The sequence below is a fragment of the Anarhichas minor genome, unplaced genomic scaffold, assembly GCF_050575085.1.
Source record: "Anarhichas minor isolate MPS153535 unplaced genomic scaffold, ASM5057508v1 ptg000017l, whole genome shotgun sequence".
NCBI lineage: Eukaryota > Metazoa > Chordata > Actinopteri > Perciformes > Anarhichadidae > Anarhichas > Anarhichas minor.
The window spans coordinates 6,163,864-6,185,979 of record NW_027466463.1 but is presented as its reverse complement, the minus strand read 5'-3'; the positions used below and the strand labels follow the sequence as shown (position 1 = coordinate 6,185,979).

The window sequence follows — 22,116 nt, the reverse complement described above, 5'->3', positions numbered from 1 at the left end:
TTTGTTATTTAGATGAATCCCTCTTCTTAAACTCTAGATTCTGCATCACCAGCTGCTGCCCTCCTGCCCATCCACCACGTGTATATTTGCTTTCCTCCTGATATTGTTCATGAGCCTGCAGGCTTGTAGCTTTCCCTTAGTGCTCATCAACAGGTGGTTGATTTCCTCTGACGATAACAATAGGAAAACTATAACTAAAGCAATATAAAACGCCATGTTCATCATAAGCTGTAAGTGTTACAGGTACCGGCTGGCACCAGATAGACCGATGATAGCTCATGCAAATAGGACAAATAAATGAGACGAAGCAACTTCACTCCTGCTCGCTTAGCCTCGCTCAGCAGAATGAGAAAACAACGGCATCGCTAACAATAACACACATCTTTATCAGATATTTCCCACACTTCCAGTTGTTGGGACTGTCCTGCAGAGCACATTCACAGGAGACCTGCACTACATGTCAGAACTCTAGACAGCTCAGATGACACTTGGGGCCTACTGAATATTTCCAACCTCTTATCAATGGGTCTGTGTGCAGAACGCTTGTAGCAGCTTTATGTAGACAAGCTTCATTCAACACCAGAGGATGCTGTGGCTCACTCGACCTCGTCTGATAGAGTCAGGTTAAGCTGCACTGCGCTGGAACAGGGGCCAGTACACTGCTCTGCACTAATGAGACCAAATACGAGCTTTATACTCCATAAGTGCTTCAACGGGAGAGAAGCACCCCTTCTAAAAGTTAATTAATTGATCAGCACATTTGTGAAAACCAAACCAAAGGCTTCAGATTTGATGAGTAGAGACATATAAGATTCTCAGACTCAACACTAGAATAATGACGCCTTTATTCATCTTTTCCTGGCTTTCACTGATGGCCTTTTCAGACAAAGAGCAGCATTTCGGCGTGAGGCGCGGAATGGCATTTCTCAATCACTTCCCCATCCAGAGCACAGCAGCTACCACCTACCAGCATCAAAAGCTCCCGGCTGCTGCTGCCCTCAGGATGATATACTGCCATGGGACCCCGTTCATCTGCAGTCGATGCGTGTGAGTGGCTACTGTATCTTTTCGATAGACGTTACACATGATATGGCCATAACAGATGCAGGTCATGAATCAGAGGTCTCAAACCACCCGGCTAGCTGATCTGTTCAACATGTGCCACTGTCCTCTCCTCTGGATACACAACACGGAGGGCTCTGCATAGAAATACGCGCAGAGTGTAACCGGCTCTACTGTACCGGTCTCCACTAGCCTCCTAGTTCTCTCTACCTGCCGCAGGTCTACATCTGAGCCCCGCATGTGGACCACACTGACTTCTCCTGCCTTGTGTGAACTGAGCTTGTGAACGCATTGACCCCATCAAATCAGCAAAGCCTGAGAGGGGAAAAAAAAACAATATGTGAGAGAAAATTCCGGACTGCATATCAAAGCATAACTCTTGTGCCCTTTTACTTGGCCCGACTCAAATTAGAAAAGCATAAAAGGACTTGAAAAATAAGGATCACACATGTTTTAAATATTCGGAATTTTAAGTGTTAATAAATGAATAAATTGGGCTTTTGTGGACCTCAGACTACGCATTGAAGTGGTTAGAGGTGTTTCTTTGGGGTTTTTTAATGGACATAAAAGGAGGAAAGGAGAGGAAAATAAATGAGGTTGTTTTGAAGGTTTTTTGTTTGATAGGTGAACTAGTTCCCTCAGCTGAACTGTTGGTTGCATCTGTGATTGCTATAAAATTCACCAATTGGACTCGATCCAAGCTAAATCAGAGGACAATAGAGTGCACATATGTACCGACAACCATTAAGAAGCCATAAGTTTCCCCCAAAGTTCCAGTCTGTGGTTTAAACAGATCGACGTCCAGCGGTTCCAAACATGTTGGGCTTAAAATGTTATAAAGCGTACCTGTAGTTTAACAACCATGAGCCAGGACCGGGGTTTTGTTCCTCTCTCACCCTCATTTGCTGGTGTCTATATCTAATACATGCAGAAGAGTATTAGGACCAGGCATAAGGGGGAAAATGAGAGCAGGAAGAATTTATTTTGAGAATAAAGTCAAAATCTAGTGTGTGCTTTGGTTTCTTCTCGAGATCTTGTCCTCATTCTCAAAATAGTATTTCAACTCTATTCTTAACATATCGACTGTATTCTCAAAATTCGGACAACATTCTCAACATTTAGATTTCTTTTGTAAAATGGTATTTCAACTTTATCTTCAAAATGCCTGCATGCCACTAATACTGAAAGCTCTATGAAAGCTTATACTTTATTCCCGCAATGAATAATAAATACATATTCTTCTTCTCATTTTTCCCCTTTTCCTGAACAGGTATACCAAGTATTCCACAAAAAAAAAAAAATAATAATTTAACAAAATTAACAGAATTTTGCACAACAAGCATTTTCATTATCATTACTTTAATCATTTCCACGAAAGTGTATTCACTAGTAGATTTACACCATCTATGTATGTGCTTGAATACAACACATACATGTGTGTTGATAAACTATTATACATCATGCTGTAAAGTTAAAAAAACATAATTTCTCTGATCCCATCCCCAAACCATCTCACTCGGCTTAATGATGACATATTACGAAATTTGATTCTGAATTATTTTTTAAAATTTGACTTACTCCCTCATAGTTCTGAATACATGAGTCAATATTTGGACTTACATTATATCTACTAGTATTTTGACTTTAATCATGTATACATATTAATCTGTCCCTTTCTTTTCTTGGAAGAAATGAGCTTCCATAGGATCGATACATTCACACAAGCACGCAGCAATATACCCTGGCAATCTACACATGAACCATACATATATGTCTATGGATTAACAGATGTATATCACCAAAAAATACTTTTCATAATAACTTTTGTAGATGCATATGGCCTGAAGGGGCGGACTGTCAGTGTTGGCGTATTTTCTCCGTAGGTTAAGCGTCTTTTGGAGCTAGCGCTGTTAGCTACTTTCATCGGAAAAAGAGTTTGCAACACTGGGTTGTTGTTTTTCGGGGTCGGATGATTTTTTAAATATAAATCTTGCTAGTTTCACAACATTGCCATCCCTAGCTTTAAAGAAGCATTTTGGACAGTACTCTTACAGGATCGTAATGGTTTACTCTTAGTGTTCAAATCAGATGAAGATAATCACAAATTAAACCTTCAACGTGGCTTCGTGTATGAACCCGTCCAACCCAGTGACCTCAGAACGTGCGCAGGAGCTACATTCTGGATACATAACTGTTAGGGGGGAAATAACAAGTGTGTGATTTTGAAATGAATAAACAGTGTTTGTTGAAAAGCGATAAAATGTCTGTTGGTAGGTTTGCATTGTTGAAGTGAACCTTGTTTATATGGCTTTCTGATGCAATCCAAGGTGCTGCAGATCTAATATTTCTCTGCTTCAGAGTCTCAACAGCTGCTGAAGTGCAGGTCTGAGCTCCCCGGGGGTTTTGCCAGTAAAGGAACACCGTACATGGGCTGATCTCCTGCCTCCCTCGACCGCTCTGGATGGGAGAAACAGAATCTCATCTGGGAAGTGGAACACCCTCGTCGAAGCCCACCAAGGCCTGTTCCTAGTAACCCAGAGACGCCTGCTGGCACGGCATGAAACACATAACTCGTTTGGGATTGGATCTGAGCTTTACAGCTTGGGCTCCTTACCCAATTACACTGGATCAGGGAGGCGAAGCAAAACAGGGTGAAGTTTTTACAATGCCACAGGGGTCTTTAGAATGGATGGGTTCTGTTTTGGGTTTTTTAAGGATGAGGTGGAGGGGGGGGGGGGGGGGGGGGGGCTGGGGATTTGCTATTCCCTAGTCTATTTTATCACAGCCGGTCAGAGTGACCACACAGGTACAAGGAGCAGCCACTCTCTGTCCTCCATCAGGTACAGAGGCACTGAAAGCTAGAGCTAAAATGTAGTCACACATTCAATGTGTACCTTGTCCTAAATTGCTCCCATAGCTGCGCCTACGGTCTACGAATGTGATAAAACCTGAATTGTAAGTCGCTTTGGATAAAAGCTTCTGCTAAATGACTGTAATGTAATGTAATAAGCTTGAAACGCTGAAACCACTCGGTCCCTGTCATTGAATATAATCCAATAGTACATGGATAGGATCACTATAAAACTCAATAAAAGGAGACTGATGGGAAATCTCAAATCTTTATTTTCTCCACAGAATCATACAAAATCATTTCAGAGGGAGAACGTGAAGTACAAAAACAAGATAAAAGAAAAGCTGACATGATAATAAATAGCCAAAAAAGTAATAGCCAGTAGATGCCAAATAAATGACTGTGACAAAGTGTGGTGGTTAATAAAATATATTACAACTCATTCATTTGGATGAACCGAATCTACCTTGTCGTACTGTATGTGCAATACCCTGCACGGGTATATGGATGCATTTACACAACATGAAGACTGAAGGACTAAAATAAGGGGTAAATGTATGAAGGAAGGAGTGTGATCAGATATCACAAGTGCCAGGTGGAAATACGGCTGGAAAATAAAACAATAAAACAATAAATCGGAAAAAAATTGTGACGCTTAAATTATGTACATAAATATCAAACTCAATCGTGTCGGTTTTGTGCTTCAATGCAAACTCCATTTCAGCTGGAGGCAAGAGAGGGCATGAGGGAAGTTGGAGACTGGGGGATTAAGGCAACAAGAGGATCATGACGGATGTCTCGTGTGTTCACATACATGGTATTTCAATCACACAACACCAATGGCCGCGCCATAACAGACAGGGTCCCTCATCGGGATTCCTGAAAACTTTCAAAAACAAGAACGACATCCATTAAATGTTACAAGAATGATCCTCAAATGCTAAACATAACTGCAGTTAATGCTCAGCAGACAGCAGCCTGGTGTAGTATAATCTAAACTTCATGTACACGTCACCTCCCTAATCCTAACCCTACTGCGGGCTGTTGGTGATCGCTTTGAGAATGTCACACGTGTTCTTGGAGATGACCTCTCTCAGCTTCCGTACGCGGCGGGGGCTGGAGGAGCCCACGTAGCTCTCCGGCTGAAGGACGGCCATGCCGTCGCTCACGTTGCCCATGATGATGACCTGTCCCTCGGCGGCGGCACCCGTGATGTTCGGGCACGGGCAATTCCAGTCCATGTTGAGGAAGGTCACCTCGAGGGGCTCCTTGCCGAAGAAGCGGAGACCCATCTTCTCGTCCTTCAGGATCTCCTCCACGGTTACGAGGGCGTGGCCCGAGTCCTTCTCCTCCGTGAGTTCCGTCATGCGGCCCAGGATGACGAAGTCGCTCCGGCAGAAGCTCGTCACCATCTTGCCTCTCGGCTTGCAGGCCCTGCAGTGGTGGTTTCTCGGGTAGGGGCACTTCTCCTCACAGGCTTCTTTGGATTGAAAGTTGTTGTCGTTGCCCTCACACCCTCCGTAGATGAAGGGCTGACACTGCTGCAGGGTGCTGCTGTAAGCCCAGCGCGGTTCGTAGGCCTTACAGGGCCCCTGCGGGCTGGGGAGCCCGCAGGGGCCCGAAAGCTCGGGACCACAGCACTGCATACACTCCTTGTATGTTTCGAACACCTTCCTGGGCTGCTGGTTGTCGATGTGGCAGTGAGTGAAGGAGAAGCAGTTGTTGGTCTTGGGCTCGTAGTACCAGCTGACTTTCTCCATCTCGCTCCCACAATCCTCTGGGTTATCGGCAGGTTTCAGGCACTCTTCTGGCAGGCAGCGTGTCACGTTCATGGGCGCGGGGTTTTTGGATGGCTCCGTGGGCAGCACAGTTAGCGGGTGGTCGGCCCGCACCGAGCCAGATGGGTTCCGAGCCGTGCAGGTGTATATGCCTGAATCGTACGGCTGGGCGTTGTAGATGACCAGCTGACCAATGTTAGTGACCACCATGTTCCCCCGCACATGATTAGGCCTCATGGCTACCCTTTCCACCCCCTCCGGCTGCTGCTTCTCCCAGGTGATCTCAGGCCGAGGGCGACCAGTCACCTCGCACAGGAAGCTGGCTGTGTCCCCCACAGCCACAGTCTGGTGAGCGGGGCTGCTGACCACGGCGGGCGTCTCGGGCTCGGTGGGCGGCGGGATGGTCGCCTGAAGAGGAGCAGTGGTAGGGCGAAGAGTGGTCGCCTGGGGCAGCGGCGGGCTGATGTTGGGCCAGGTGAGGTGGAAGCGGCAGGTGACAACGGCCAGGGCGATGCCCTTGGAGCACGCCTCTGCGTCCATGTAGCACTTGTTGTAGTAGGTCATGCCGTCGGACGCGCAGGTGAAGTGCGGCTCCCTCTCGCAGCGGTCCCGGCACTTACACACCGGCTGGCCGTCCCAGATGTCACACTCAGACCCCTGCTGGGTGCACATGAAACTGGTGCAGGTAGCTTCCTTGGGCATTCCCATGGGGCCTTTCTTCCCGTCCAGGACACGGGCCGCCACACAGCTCCGATTCCCACACACATTTTGGCAACACTTCTCAAAGGACTCGCACTCCTGTAAGAGGAGAAGAAAGAGTTACAGATGCGGGAGGCTGCCGGCATCTGGAAGGCATTTCCATACAGTCAACAATGATAAATACCAGAATAGAGATTCATTACAATCCAGAGCAGAAAATGAATAAAAACATATAATATAATTTTCTTTAATACATAAATTGCATGCAGAATAACTAACAACACTTAATTCTGAAAGGTTACTTTGGTGACATTACCTGATCAGATTCACACTCTCGCGTGCAGGTGCTCATGGCATCCACCCACAGGTTGGGGTTCATGTCATTGGGGCAGATCCCCGGGTGTGAATAGGTGACATCGGGCAAAACTCCGTCCTGGTGCTCCATCCACATTGACACACACGCCAGGAACCAGATCCACCGTGGAAACAGCATCCACCACATCTCCAGAGCGGAACTCAACTCAACAAGTGCGAAAGATTTTTTTTTCTTTCTTTCTTTCTTTTTAAGTTGACAGATTTCTGAGATTTCCAGCAATTGAGTAAAACTCCACGGCTCTGAATGTAAAAGTAGGTGAAACGACGACGCAACTCAATGGCGCATCACACGCGTGTGAGCCTGATGCGTGTCAGCTGATTTATCCAGTTTGTTATCCCTCCTGTGCAGCCGAAGATGCTCTATGTATACGAAGGATCTACCGCCATCACCGTTAACATGAAGTTGCTCGCAGCAATGACAGTTATGAGTTGCTCCCGAGATGTTGGAAGAAGCTTTTTAAAAAGTCAGCGGTAAGCTTTGGGCTGGGACTGGCGGGGCACCTGCCTGTTAAAAGGATTGCTGGTAACCCCGTTTAACCCTTTGCGGGCTCCAGCGGTGCCGGAGCGCACCGTGCGCAAAGACGCAGGAAGAGGGCAATTTGTTGCTTTAAAAAAATATACATATAGGTTATTATTTGATGATTGCACGAAATGAAAATACAATTGCAATAAGGTCAATTTTTTCGTTTATAGTTGTAGCAATTAGAAATGACGATGTAGGTGTGCTTTGCGTTTAATGTCTACTGATTATGACGGTACACTGTTCTTATGTAGAAACCACTGAGTAATTTGATATGTAAATATGTAAATCTATATATATGTTTACCTATGTTGAAAGAATAGAAACTCCTCTCAACATCACTCCTGGTTTAAATCATATCCATTGAATACAATTGAGATGGTTTACTAAACATTTTCTAAGTCTCATAATTTCAACAAATTTGTTTTTGCTGCAACAAAATACTTTATTTTTTTACCAAACCCTCCAGAGCCTCCCGGATCATCTTACATGGTGGAGTCTGTGTGAGAAATCCTGTTGATTGTCTGAATGGCTGAGAGATCTAATTCATTGCTGATCACAAAAGAAAGAGAGATTTATTTTGTGATCATTAAGAATAAATGTGATCTCTTTTATTAACACATAGGCTGTTGGAAAATTCAATTCATTTGTGATACATGTACTTTTTATCCCACAGGAAATGTACGAGGATGTGCTTAACACACATTAGGAGATTATTGTTTTGATTGTGCTTGAGCTTTTTTTCCTGCACATTATTATAATGTTTAGAAAAGTCTTTCACCTGCATGATGCATCTGACAAACAGATTAGTCACAAAGACGGGAAATGATCCTCTTTTAATTGTGATCAGCAATAATAAACGCAATAATAAATTATTTCTTTCAGGTTTGACAAAATAATATAAAGTGAAAGAAGTTAAAATATTTCTCTTATTCCCTTCAGTTTGGAGCATTACATTAGTTAGTTTGGTGGCAAAAATAAACATAATGTAATTAAAACTGGATGTAATAAAGAACAAAATGAAATGGAGAAAGCTGAAGCATATTCAGAGTTAACATGTTGCTCTGTCCTAAGTATCACTGTAATAAAGGCCTTAAACACACTTTGTAGTTTTCCTTTATGCTTTTTCAACTAGTTGCACTGTATAAAAAGTTGTGAATTACTGTTAATAAACTGTTCAGCTCACAATAAATTAAATGTTTCAAATTGAAAGACGTACAAACTCACGTTCATAATCCCGTAATACATTGCAGGTGCAGTAAATGTTATATTGATTAAGAGTTGTTTTCCTGTCTCAGCATGTGACCAGACGTGACGTGACTGCTGCTGCACAAACATTTCCATTCTTTCACCAACCACCGTCCAGCCGGGGACTTAAACTTAACAGTAAACATGTTCTACATTCTACAAAGCGTGTCTTTGTACACAGGATTAGTCGTGTGGACTCATGGAAATCTCAAGAACGCACACATTCCAGAAAAACATGCAACACCCAGTACTCTCAGGTTGTAATTCATGGGTTTGGCTTCGTATACCTTTGGAACTTCAAATAGCAAACACAACCTTGCAGACACCCCTATCAAATCTGTCTCGTAGGCCAGCAGAGGTGAGATGAGGACAACTACTCTGAAGATCGGGTGATGTGGGTGTGTGGGTTTGGCAGAGCATTTTAATGAATGAAGGTGTAGTTGCTCGTTCCTTTCCTGTGTAAACTTCTCAGATTGGTTTCCTCCTCAGTTCAGCTGAGGACAGCGCGGCTATTAGACTGCCTTCCAGTGCAATAACAGTGGACTCACGCTGTGGCAAAGTATTTGTGTGGGAGATTGTTTGTTCTTGATGCAGACATGGTGTGTGTGTGTGTGTGTGCATGAAAAGCAAATAAATACAGCCTGTTTATCTCGAGTCTAACTTAACTTCCAGAGCTGCAGGTCTCAATCCTGTAAAAAGGATTCTATTTGCTCTATTTCGCTGCCAATGACAAACAACTGCACACATTCTGCATGTATGATTAACTCTTTCCGGTGATTTATGGACCAACTTCATTCTTGTAGTTCTCTTATGGTCACTTTCTGTTCAACCTAACTGCATAAAATCCATGTTGACATGTACAAACTTCTCATCAGATCCATTTGAAGAGCTCAATATTGCTGAACAAAATTTGAAAAAGGAGAGCCGTATCCCGACACGGCCCTCACACAGTCTGAACCTGTCATGGACAAACTTTTTGTTTGGAGGCGGAATTAATTCCCTCTCGTCAAACCAAGTGGAGATGGATGCATCTCGGGGCTACAAATATGAAGGAAATGATCGGCTTATTTTTTCAGTCAGGAAACATCAATGAAATAATAAAAGCACAAAATGATCCAAAGGAACGGCGAGAGGTTATTTGAGGATTCAGCTTCAATAAAAGGAAGAGCTACTAGAACATGTCCTCAACTACATTCTTGTGTAATTTGGAGTAAAGCCCACAACAGTGAATTTAGATGCGATATAAGATCAATGTGATGCAAGTTTCTTCGTGGATCCAGTGTCAAACCAAACAGCTCCGGAAACTCAGCTTTGCTGACAGACTATTGAACAGCTGATAATGAGCTTATAGTGTAGGCTACCATGTGCATGAATGGACTACCGGGCGCAGGTCCAGAGGCAAAACGTGTCCCCAGCCCTTCACCTGCAAAATGTCACTCAAAGAGACATGTACCGACCACAAAGTGATGACACAAACTGACAACAAAGAAACACAAAACAAGTACAAACAGACGCGAAAAAGATACAAATCATGAAAAAAAGACACAAAATGAGACAAAACGACTAACGAGAGAAAACGACCAAAATAGACACAAAATGAACTCGAAGAGACAAAATGACTCCAAAAACACAAAGTAACCACAACAAAGATCTGCCCATGTAGTGTGCATTTGTGCAATCATTGGTTTAAATAGTGTTTTTTTGTCAAAAACAAGTACCCATACACAGTAAACACACACACCACCAACAATAATTCAGTTGTGTTTACACTTTAGTTTTTATTGGAATTTAACGAATGAGATGTTGCCCATACGTGTTAGCCGGCTGCTGGTTGTAGCCTTATATTAATCAGATATTTGTATGCTAAATATGAGGCTACAGCTAGCTTAGCTTAGCACAAAGTGAACCATGTGCTGGCTGTAGCTTCATATGTAGTGTACACACTTGAGTTGTATCACCCTTCTCATTGAACGCTCAGCAGCTAATCATATTTTCCAAAATTCCTTTCCTTTTAGACAACCGTGGGTGGTGTAAATATAGCAAAAGAACATCCAGAAGGCCTATCAGGTTGGTCTGAACAGACAAACATTGCACTACACTCAAGAAAGAAAACAAAGAGCTTCTGCTATCTTCCTCTCACTTGTGGTTGCTGCGCCTGCAGCACAAACTTATCCGGCAAGTCATCAGACGGCCAGAGCCAAACCTTCCTACCATGTCATGTAGTCGCTTTTGGCACGTTGCTGAGACAGAAGAGAGTGTGTGATGCTTTGTGTGTTTCAAAGCATCAGCAATAGGAGGAACACGTTGAGGAATGCTAACCGCAGCTTCTCTGTGAAACATCAAGCCACAGTGAGTGTCTGTGGGGAAAGAGACATGTTGCTGGCAGGGATGTGAGGCGAACTCGTCTTCTTAGTTCTGCCATGGTGCTGTTACTGCATGACGTCAGTCTAAGTGGGAAATGAAGGCTAAAAACCTGCTAACATCTTCATTAGTGAGGTAAACCAGTAAGCCATGGAGACACTGAGACAACCTCCAAGTGAGGGGACTGGAGACAGACGAGCTTCTGGTGGATCCCTGATTGGCTGTGGGCACACTCTAGTGGATGACTGGAATAATTACATTCTCATTTACAGTTCCTTATTATATTTCAAACATTTATATATATATATATATATATATATAAAGTATATACACACACATATATATATATATATATATATATATATATATACATACACATATATATATATATATAAATATAATACATTTAATTGTGCTGCATTATAAATTGAAACATTTTCAGTCCTAATGAGTTGTTCTTTGTCACCAGTGTTCTTTGGTAACATGCATTCTACCCTTTAAATCCAATCATTAATCCCTACATTAGATTTGATTACCGTGAGTTTAAACATCGTACCAAAGCACCACACAAACATTGTTCTTCCTTCCCTTTTTTTTTAATAAAGGCATTATCATAATTCATATTTTGGTGGTACAGAATTCAAGTTTTAATAGATTTGGTTCACAAAAGAATCACATATTTAACTGAACAAACTTCCCTATGACGATACAATTATTTAAAAAGTAGCTTAAATAACGGTGCAGTACAAAAATAAGTGGGTTTATCACAAAAGTGTATGTTTTTATCTGATGAGGAAAGTACAGTGGCACAGTATTTTTCTTTGTAGAAAAAATAAAATAAAAAAGTTGCTCCTTTTTTTTTGTTTTGCAGCTGACAGCCGATTAGGAAATGATACATTCACTGGCTTTCTTCATCCCACTGGCAGAAGGCACTAAAGAGCAGACTTGGATCAACTAGTATTTGCACATATGGCTTGTTTTTCCTATTTAAATGCCAATGAGACAGTGTTTACCATCCAAGACAATACAGTCAGTGCCAGAAACTTAAGACAATAACAGAAGAGTATGTAAATGTCCTGATGCGGGTTCAGGCAAACACTACATCTGTTTGCAACTGCTAATCCATCCAAGTCTGCAAAGGAGTTCAGGCTTAATTTAAAACCTGCAGCAAGTGTCCTGAAAAAAATACCAAGTGCACATAAAAGGTACTCTTCAGTTCCACTGCCAGGTGTAAAAAAGAGAGTCAGACTGAACCCTGGTCTGTAACATTGGGGGAAAAGGCGGTTCTACTGTGTCAGCCCTGCATCTTTAGCCATGCCGTAGAAGACCCCTCTCTGTGACAGGAGGTTTGCTGGAGTGTCGAACTCTGCTATCTGTCCCTTGTCCAACACCAGCACTCTGCAAGAAGAGAGAGGAGAGAGCAAGTCATTCACAAAGCCTGGATACTTTTCACAATGATGCTTTCAAAAAAAAGAAAGAAAAAAAAGCTGAATGCATCTACCAACACATTTAAGGGTAAATTCCCCCTTCGTATTAAAATGTTTGTATGTTACCTACAGTGGACGACAGTCGGAACGTTGCCAGTTTGGAGAAACAGACAAGAGCAAAGCAATGTACTGCTGTGGGCGGGAGCCGCAGAAACATGTATTTTAGCCATGCAAATGAAAAGCCCACCTGAGAAAATACCAGTGCATGCTATATTTACAATATTTTCACTGCTTTACCTTGCCGTCAGATTTTACCGCCAAACTAACTAACTAACCAATGGAGACAGCGGTAGACCAGACACTCCCGTGTTCCACGAGGTAAAAAGTTGTCGATGAACTCCGGCGGCTTCAGTTCCCCGTTGGAAAGAGCCGTCTGACTGCAAGGTAATGAGGTGAGAGTATTCTAAATATAGCGTACCCTTAAACTGATAATGATTATTGTTGTTGGTGTCTCAAATACATTTTACTGCTGCCCCCGTCCACAACAGCACATTGCTTTGTTCCGGTACCGCTTCTCCTTTCTGCTTCTCCAAACTCCATCTACTTCAGTAATACAGTGACGATGGAGAAGAACCTCATACAACCCCAACTATCCGTTTAAAGGAAGAACAACGGTCTCTGTTCCCTCACAGGCTTCACCTATATTTGAAATGTTATCTTTGTTGATGGGGACATTAGTTTGAACAGTTCGGGTTGACACTAACTCAGTGTTGGTTTTTAAGGTGCATTTTGCCTGCAAAGCAAGTACTCCTATATGTTGAACCTTGTGTAATCCATGATTGTGTTGAGTCGGTGAGCGATGGTAAAGACGGTGCAGTCTTCAAACTGAGTCCGAATGGTGGACTGGATGAGATCATCCGTCTCCAGGTCCACAGCGGCTGTAGCTTCATCCAGGATGAGGATCCTCGTCTTCCTCAGGAGAGCTCGAGCCAAACACACCAGCTGTCTCTGGCCCACACTGGAGACACAACAGCACATGAAAGTCAGCGCTACAGAGAGCCTCCGGTTAGCCTGCTACCTACAGTATTCATTCAAACGCTGATGTACTGCATCTCTTTCCCTCTGAACCGACCTGAGGTTCTCTCCTCCCTCTGAGCACTCCAGGTCCAGCTTTGCCGGCTGGTTGCTGACAAACTTGTGGAGGTGGGACTGTTTCAGAGCTCTCCACATATCTTCGTCACTGTACTTCTCAAAGGGGTCCAGGTTCATCTTCAGTGTGCCTGAGAACAGCACAGGCTCCTGTGGCAGAGAAGAAAAAGGTTTGCAGGCGTGGAAGAAAACAGACGACCAGCTGCAAGAGAACAAGAGAAATTCTGCAATTTCCTTTTTGATTTTGGTGGCTTTTCCGTAGACTTTGCATAACAAAAGCGTTCACACAAAACCCCAAAATATTCAATTCATAATGATGTAAAATTAAACAAAATCTCTTTGAGAAGCTGGAAGTAGTAATGTTTCTTGCTTTTCCTTTATTGTTGATTGATTACTCCATTTTTAAAAGGACTAGTTATTTGCTTTCTTGATGAGAGATGACATTTCTCATATCTGTGCACTAAATATGAAACTAGAGCCAGCAGGCGATCAGTTTAGCTTAGCATAAAGACTGAAAACAGGAGGAAACAGTGTGTAATGGTTAAAAAAAAAAAAGTTAGGAGTTACGTGCTGGAGCAATTTCTAGGCAGGCAAATGTCTTTACCACTGGTGGATCGACAACCTCACGATGAGGACAATTAACCGGGGATTCACTTCCCACCAAGAAACAGTTCCAGGTCGTAACTCCCAGTAAAAAACACAACTTGTACTTTTGACATGTAGCTACCGACTGAACAAACAAAAGATATCCGATTTGCCTGAAACTAAATCTCAGAAACGCTGCCGTCAAGAATGATATTATGTGGAGACGTGGGATAAAGAGTAAGACAGTCATCTCGTGTGTTGTGTACCTGTGGAATGATGGTGAGTCTGGACCTCAGGTCGTGCAGCCCTAACTCGGAGATCTTCACCCCGTCGATGGTGATCTCTCCTGCTGCAGCTTCCAGCAGTCGGAAGAGGCAGAGCGTCATGGAGGACTTGCCCGCCCCTGTGCGACCCACGATACCAATCTGTACAGAAACATACACACCGCGGTGATAAGAGAACCCTGTTGACCCAAATGTTTGATCGCCTTCACCACACACCGTCCCCACCTTCTCTCCTCCTTTGACGCTCATCGTGAGGTTCTTCAGGACGAGATCCAGCCCCTCTCGGTACCGGACGCTGTAGTTGTGGAACTCCACGTTCCCCTCCATGGGCCATTCGGGTGGGGGCTTCTTGTCCTCCACCTCCCAGGGGGCCTGTGAACAGAAAAGCAGCATTTCTGACGGGGAAAACTTTCTGAACAACTCATCAGCCTGTTTGGCTTTCAGCAGAACAGATTTGTTTATCACTCTCAGAGAGTCACTGAGAGCTGCCAAACATTAATTTCACCTCTGAGACAAACTGGATGCTCCAAACAAAAGCGTTCACTAACAACTATAGCGGCTCTAGAAGGGGCACTTACTGTGATGGCTGCTGAAGGAGACACCGTCTACAGTACAAATGCCCTGCTTGTCTTATGTAACAGAGGGGGGGGGGCCTTGTTGGCACCAGGTAACCTGACATTTCTGGATCTAGTTAGAGTTTATAGGTCCTGTGTTGTTTGAGAACATGACTTGGCAGCAAGAAAGTTTTTTGGAATGTGAGTAAATTCATGCTTTTTAATTGCAGGACAAACACACACACACACACACACACACACACACACACACACACACACACACACACACACACACACACACACACACACACACACACACACACACACACACACACACACACACACACACACACACACACAGTAATAGATACCTCTGTCTTGGTCTCAGAGTACTCCTTGACTCTCTCCACTGCTACTATGTTGCTCTCCAGATCTGAAGTCATTCGCACCATCCAATTCAGAGACATGGTCACCTACAAAAACAATACAGACAAGTGCTGTTTGAATGGCGTATGAACACACAGACAACCCATAAAAAGAATAGCTCAGACCACGGCTGTCGCCGGCGCGGAGGCATAACAATATTAATTGTGATTCAATTGAAAATATATCCACATATTGAATCAGCTGTAACACCTGAACAACTGAGAGTGATGTAGTGAGATCTAAAGAGTTAGCTAAAATCAATGTTTAAATGGTAGAAATAGTTAACTAACCATGAAAGATTAGTAGCTAAAAAGCTACAATTGGTGGATAAATGGTAGAAATAGTTAACAGGTAGATGAAAGGCTAAACATCTCCTTACTGAGTTGACCTGCCTAATTGGTTGAACATTCTCAGTTGGTCATAACGAGCAACCCCTCACACATTTCCCAGTCATTTGAACCATAAAAATCATGATTAGTGCAGCTTCAACCGAATAAATATTAAGTTATTTGTAACATCAACATGTAGAAAGACATGGCTAATATAGACTTAATGTGACCCATTGTTATAATAAACCTCATTAATGGTGAGATAGTCACCATGAATAATAATAATAACTTTAATTATATAGCACCTTTAAAAACAGAGTTCACAAAGTGCTTTGACAGTCACAGCAGCAAAAACAAGGCAGTAGTAACAACAGGAAGCTCAGTGAGACCGTTTTTGACCTAACCTACCTATATATCCTAGGACTTGTAAACAAAGCTAACCTCATCTGCTGGTTTACAGACCGTGTTACGTGAACAGTTAAATGCTAATGGATCATGTAACCGTAGACAGTAGCAGCGTACCTGGAGAGCGTAGGACACCGACAGACCCACGAGGCCTGGGTTCAGATTCTCCTTTCCAGTCACGGCAAACACAGCAGCAAACAACACCATGCAGTTCCCGATGAACTCGATACGCACTCCGAGCCACCTGTAGGACAGTGTTGCAGCAGGGTTACGGGTGAGAAGTCACAGCAGTATATTGTGTGGTAAGTGAACACTGTAGCGAGTGAGGTCATATTTAGTTACTTAATGCCAACTTGCCCCACTGCAGTGAGTCCTTGAAAACCTGTATTTCTACTTAGTGAAACATCTGGCAGCAGCTGTGTTCCAGTGTTGAAATATTGAATAGTCAAGTCCGTATTTCACATCTCCCACAGGACGGATGTGATGGAGTTTACTTACTGCATCTGTTGGCTAAGTGATTAGTATTACAGTGCAGTTGTTGATGGCGAGCCTGCATTATGCTGCTGAATGCAGGCATACGTATGTGGGAACTCCGTCCAGAGAAAGATGGACTCATCAACATTCAGCTTTGTGCCTCCCTTACCCACATAATAATCCATCTCTTGGTAAGAACCATCATTGATGAGCTGGTTGATAAACATGCTAAATCAAACAGCATGTGCTTGAAACGTTTCCACTGGCTTTCATGCCAAAATGACACTTTTCAAATAAACATAAATTGGCAATTGCATTCCATCTGGACTTTATGTGAACGACATCATGTCATGGCGTGAGATGAACTGGACTCGACCGTCCCTGTTTTCGTGCAGCCACATAACAATTTGATTGAGAGTTTTGTTGACGAGAATTCAAAGGGACAACATGTCATTGGAGCAAAGCTGAAAATACAGATGCTGCTCTGAGGAGCAGTGTGTGGCTTTTAAAAAGCGTTCTAAAGAACACGTTAAATGTGGTCTGTTTAATCCTCACAAACACACAAAGTATAAATGAAAAGCTGTGGTTTTATCTCGGGTAAAATATTTCTGAGACCGGACAAGAAATAGTCCCGCACGTAACCCTCCGTAAAACCCAAAATAGTCATTTTAACACTTGGGTGGAGCTAGTGCCATCTATGTCTTTGTGCTAAGCTAACCTAACTGGCTGCTGGTTCTACTGTAGCCACCGTACAGATATGAATGTGGTATCGATTTCCCCATTATCTCGCAGCAAGAAAGTGAGTTCCCCAACGTGTCAAACTATCCCACTAAAGGCCTCATTCATCACGACAGCTGGCTGTGTGCCGAAGGTTAAGAGAGGAGACGACAAATACTGGAACACAGCTGCTGTTCTGCTGAGCTGGAACAGGACACTCACCTGTTGGACACTATACCAGGGTAGTAACTCTTTTGGTTCTCGTCCACTTTCATATCACTCATCACGACAAAGGCAGAGTGTCTGCCGTAGGCTCGGATTACACTACTGCCAGTGACGGTCTCGGAGAAATGGGAGTAAATGGGCGAGCGGCTGACCGACTCCAGACGCTTTAGCTGCCGAGACGTGGCGACATAAAATCTCTACAGAGGTCCGGGGGGGGGGGGGGGGGGGGAGGGGAGAAATAAACACAACATTACAACTGAACGAGCTGTCCTCAGATATTCAAAAACAATTATGATGCACACAGACAAGCCCATGCACGCACACATACACACTCGCACGCATGCGGTAAGTAACAAAGAAAGCCTGTGTGAGCAAAACACCTGCAGTGTTCATATTGCAGTTTACACGTTTTTGACAGGATGCCAGCTAAGGTTACATAAGTCTACATGCAAATGTACTGCCCTGCATTCACTTTAGGAATGTCTCGTCTGCAGGTTCAAGGGCCAATCACGCTACCAACGTAGTCAGGGCAACGACAAATATCACTTGTTGCATAATAACTTAAAGTAAAATGTGTTCAGCTGGAGGTGTTTTTCATCACACATATTGTTAAAGGATGCATTTATAGTCTAATAACAAAATACAAATACGTTGGCGTTTTTAAGAGCTCAGTTTGGCTTTGCGTGTTTTTGTGCCATCATATTTGTACAGAGAGGGGGTTGGCTTTCATTTGCAGAATTTCAACATGTATCATTCAAGCAGAAGCGGAGCTAATAGACAAACGAAGCGGCAAAGACGCCGGCCATGCAGGATGGATGCCATGACAAAGCCACAGGAATAAGATGAGCTTGTGTTTGTGCAGCTGAAGGTCCAGTTAGGTTAAATGCACACAGACCATAAACGCCGCGAGAATTTCTCCTCTAAATGATTTGAGTGATTACCTATAGCTACACTTTTCCTACTGATTTGTGACTGGTGATTTGAAATGAAACTGATTTATAAGTATGTTTAGGAAATGCTTTAAAGATATATTGGCTATCTTTTTTCATCCTTAAGGCTAAGACAAAATAAATAAATAAAAAGCAGCAGAGGCCTGCAGAGATATCCGGACTTTTATTCCCTAGTATGGCTCAAGCTCCTCGGGCACTGGAAACTTTCCAACTCTCATGCCAAAGCTGAGGTAACCCTGGTGACATCATCTAGGGTATTTACTTTTTTTTCACAAAATTTGGAAACCCCCCCATCAGAAAACATTATACAACTGTTTTCACAGGCTGATAAGTAATCCTTGTGATAATTGAACTAAACGTCAAGTGTAAAATTGATGGAGTGCCCCTTTAACAGGCTGCAATAGCAGAGATAGTGCAGGAGTGTGTTACCATCACTAGATAGTGTGTTATTAAATCTAAAATGGCCATTAAATACAATACTATACGTTAACCGTATCTCTTAATCTCAACATAATACAAGATGAACACAAAGGAGAGCCACGCCCTATTTGTCTTCAAACTAGTGAGAATCAAATATTATAATCACATTCATATTTGCAAGCCACGAGTAATTACTTTGCAAAGAATTAGTTTGGGTGAGTTTGTACGGAAGCCTTGAATGAAAGTGAGAAGAACAAATTCTGGTGATGCATCTTGTCTGATCTAGTGTTTATGATTTTAGAACGGGTGAAAAAAGGGTTTGTCGCCTGTTGACTCTTTTTCTAAATTACTTTTTTTTAATCTGTGAAAACAGGGAGAAAAAAGATTGGTCAGGTCGGGGAAAAAGGTGTTTGTTGTTGTAATATTAATTTTGACCACAAGAGGCTTACGTGCACCACTACGACTATGTAGGAAATAGGACATTGTCAGCATTTATGTCTTCTACCAGGTGAGTTTTCATTTACATAATCTCGTGGGTACACAAGGTTTTCACAGATGAAAAAAAACACAGGAGAGAAAATAAATTAGATCAGACTTAGACAATGGATCAACATAATCATGTTTCACTAACTTCCCTCTCAGGGCTTCTGTAAATTTGCCGTATTAATGGTTACAAAAAAGAAATCAAAACTGCAGCCATCAAAACTAACCAAACCACCGTTAACAACTGCTGTTCTCTGTCTGCTACCATAGTTCATCCGGCACCGACAGCCCGGCCCTGGCAGACAGAGATGCTCCTGTGGCAGGAATAACCTCATTATACCTCAGAGGGCAGAAGCTACTATAGCAATCTACTATAGCAGAAAGGTATGGTTAAAAAAAAAAAAGAGTGGATGGATGACGAAACAAGCTTGCACAGGTAGAATTTGACCTACTGCAGGTGGCTTCTTTCTGTTACATAGTGCAGTACAACTCGTGAGATTATCTCTGCCTACGGAGCAGCCCTGCCTCTGAAAAACAATGGAATAGAACTAGAATTTAAATTTGCCCAAAAATTATCTGAATTCCGAATAGAACTTTGGTGTAACCAACTGAACCAGGTGGCGCTGCTGACCAGAGCTTCCACAGTCTTTAAAACTACACTAAGCCATTAAAGCCCCAGCCAGCTGTGACTCCTGCACTCGCAGAGACCCGACTACCCTGCACCTACAGCAACTAGAACAGCAGTGACTGCCTCAACCAGATGCAACGGTCTACCAGCAACACACACTCTCAGACATGCATGTTGTATTAATGAATTAGCAGACGCGTTTCCTATTTACCTGAACCCACCAATAGAACACCATTAACGGGGCTATGACTATGAGGAACATTGGGGTGAGAGCAGAGCATATGAGCAGCACATTCAGTGTGTACCAGAAAGTGCGCATCCATATGTCAACATTGTCTGGGATGTGGGAGTCTATAGTATCCACGTCTTTACTGAAGCGGTTCAGTAACCGTCCAGTGGGTGTGCTCTCGAAGAAGGCCTGCGGAGCTTGCAGGACCCCCTGGAGCATGTTGTGGTGCATGAGCTTGGCCGCCCGCAGCATACTGTAGGCCCGGCACAACAGGCAGTTAGCCAACAACAGCGCACCTGCGAGAAGGGGGAGGGGGGGTGGAGGGGTCAAGTGTGACAACACAACACCACCTGCGTTAAATGGATTAGGACCTGTTCCTAATGTCTGGTGAAAACATGTGCTGCAGACAAACAGAAAACATCAGATGCGTCGCTTCTTGTGCGCCACCACAGCTAAAAGTAGAGGGGGGGGCGGGTAGTTCTCCCTCTACCACCATATGCCTAATCACTTGTGACTTCACACGGCCATACATTTGCACCTCGTGGCTCTGTACCTGGTGCTTGGCAGTGGCTAGGCTGCTTTTAAAGCCGATGAGATGAGAGTCGTGCTGATTGACGATGACCGATTCAGGCGAGCTGAGTCCAGCAGCTTAAAGACATCGGATTTAATGTGGATCGCTCACATCTTGGCTGATGCCTTCTGATCACGCAATGGACAGTATCCCAAATGTTCAGAGCAGCAAATGATAAATCTCTTTTGAGGGAGGGGTTTTAAGTTTTAAACATTTCTTGAAGTGTTGGTGTTTCACCGAAATGTAACAGGAAATCTGCTCATTTTAAATCAATCATTTATTCTACTTATGTAGACACCAAGTCTGTGTTTTTACTCTCCATCTCTGCCTGAATTAGACATCACCAGATCTAAAGAACTTCTAAGTATGTGTCACTGTCTTATTGTCATGAAAGCGAACACTTACTAACCTCTGACTAAAATCCTTCTATATTTGAATATTATGAGAAAGATGTTTTTTAAGATCCGCAGATACTCGCACACAAACTACCCTTTACCTGACCAGACATCAGCTCTGCTACTTTACAACCACTTTACGATTTCAACTGGGTTTTTTATAACAGAAATAATAATAAATTGAAATAAATAATAAGACCACACGGGCAGGTATGGGCTACACATTACACACCCTAAATCCCATTCAAACCAATCCAGACACATTGCTGGCCCACAGTAAAGACCCATTATATGAAGCTGATCTAGTATTAACACTGGTCCACCACTAGATGGAGGTTATGTATCACTTAATACTGAGTTATGGTACTTCTGTATAATGTGTGCATATTCATTGGGGCCAGTATTGTCTTTTAGGAGTGTGTGGAAGCAGGCTCATCACCGACAACATCACAGGCTACGGAGGGACAAAGGCTGAAACTGGAAAATTAATAAAGCTGCTGCTCCAACATGCATGCAGCATGCCAACTCAAGAAGAGGACATTTGCGAAAAGAAGAAAGAGAGGAGGAGAGAGGCTCATCTGGCAACATTTTCCCCGAGTACCTGCACAAAGATGTATATGAAAGCCAGCGGCGCTATGACAACGGCAAAGATGGGTGTGCTGGCAACGATAACTATCATAGTGGAGAGAGAAACGAAGAAGGTGGCCAGGAACATGAGCACGGTGGCCGGAAGAGCCTCGTCTATGACGTAGATGTCCTTGGAGAAGCGGTTGATGATGCGTCCTAAAGGCGTGGTGTCAAAGAAAGACTGGGGCGTGTGAAATTTGTTGGTGAGCAGGTTAGAGTGCAGCTTCCGCGCCGCGCCGATGTTCCCCATGGCCAGTGTGAAGGAAGAGATCATGACCAGGATACCTGGGACGGGGTTGGGTCAGAGGAGTGGGAATGGAGGGAAAAGATATTGGAGAGGGAAG

The 22,116-nt window shown here is 43.4% G+C and overlaps 2 protein-coding genes across 4 annotated transcripts in view; both read right to left on the bottom strand.

The window, feature by feature from the left end:
• Positions 1-4,944: 4,944 nt before the first annotated feature.
• On the bottom strand, positions 4,945-6,892 carry LOC142951634 (WAP, Kazal, immunoglobulin, Kunitz and NTR domain-containing protein 2-like). The gene is made up of 2 exons (XM_076093303.1): positions 6,707-6,892; positions 4,945-6,489 (listed from the first exon to the last, which is right to left on the bottom strand). The coding sequence occupies exons 1-2, from the start codon at positions 6,890-6,892 to the stop codon at positions 4,945-4,947; spliced, it is 1,731 nt and encodes a 576-aa protein (XP_075949418.1).
• Positions 6,893-11,323: 4,431 nt separating this feature from the next.
• Positions 11,324-22,116, bottom strand: part of abcc3 (ATP-binding cassette, sub-family C (CFTR/MRP), member 3) — a 46,145-nt gene continuing 35,352 nt past the window's right edge. The window contains exons 23-31 of one of the 3 annotated variants that reach the window (XM_076093118.1): positions 20,162-20,475; positions 17,467-17,666; positions 16,171-16,297; positions 15,265-15,366; positions 14,565-14,711; positions 14,322-14,480; positions 13,454-13,620; positions 13,145-13,339; positions 11,324-12,292 (exon numbers count right to left, since the gene is read on the bottom strand). In XM_076093118.1, the coding sequence (XP_075949233.1) occupies positions 12,181-12,292; positions 13,145-13,339; positions 13,454-13,620; positions 14,322-14,480; positions 14,565-14,711; positions 15,265-15,366; positions 16,171-16,297; positions 17,467-17,666; positions 20,162-20,475 (1,523 nt within the window). In that variant the 3' untranslated portion in view covers positions 11,324-12,180. Of the gene's footprint in view, positions 12,293-13,144; positions 13,340-13,453; positions 13,621-14,321; positions 14,481-14,564; positions 14,712-15,264; positions 15,367-16,170; positions 16,298-17,466; positions 17,667-20,161; positions 20,476-21,746; positions 22,058-22,116 lie in introns of those variants that run through there. The other 2 variants (XM_076093115.1, XM_076093116.1) reach the window with 2 other exon arrangements.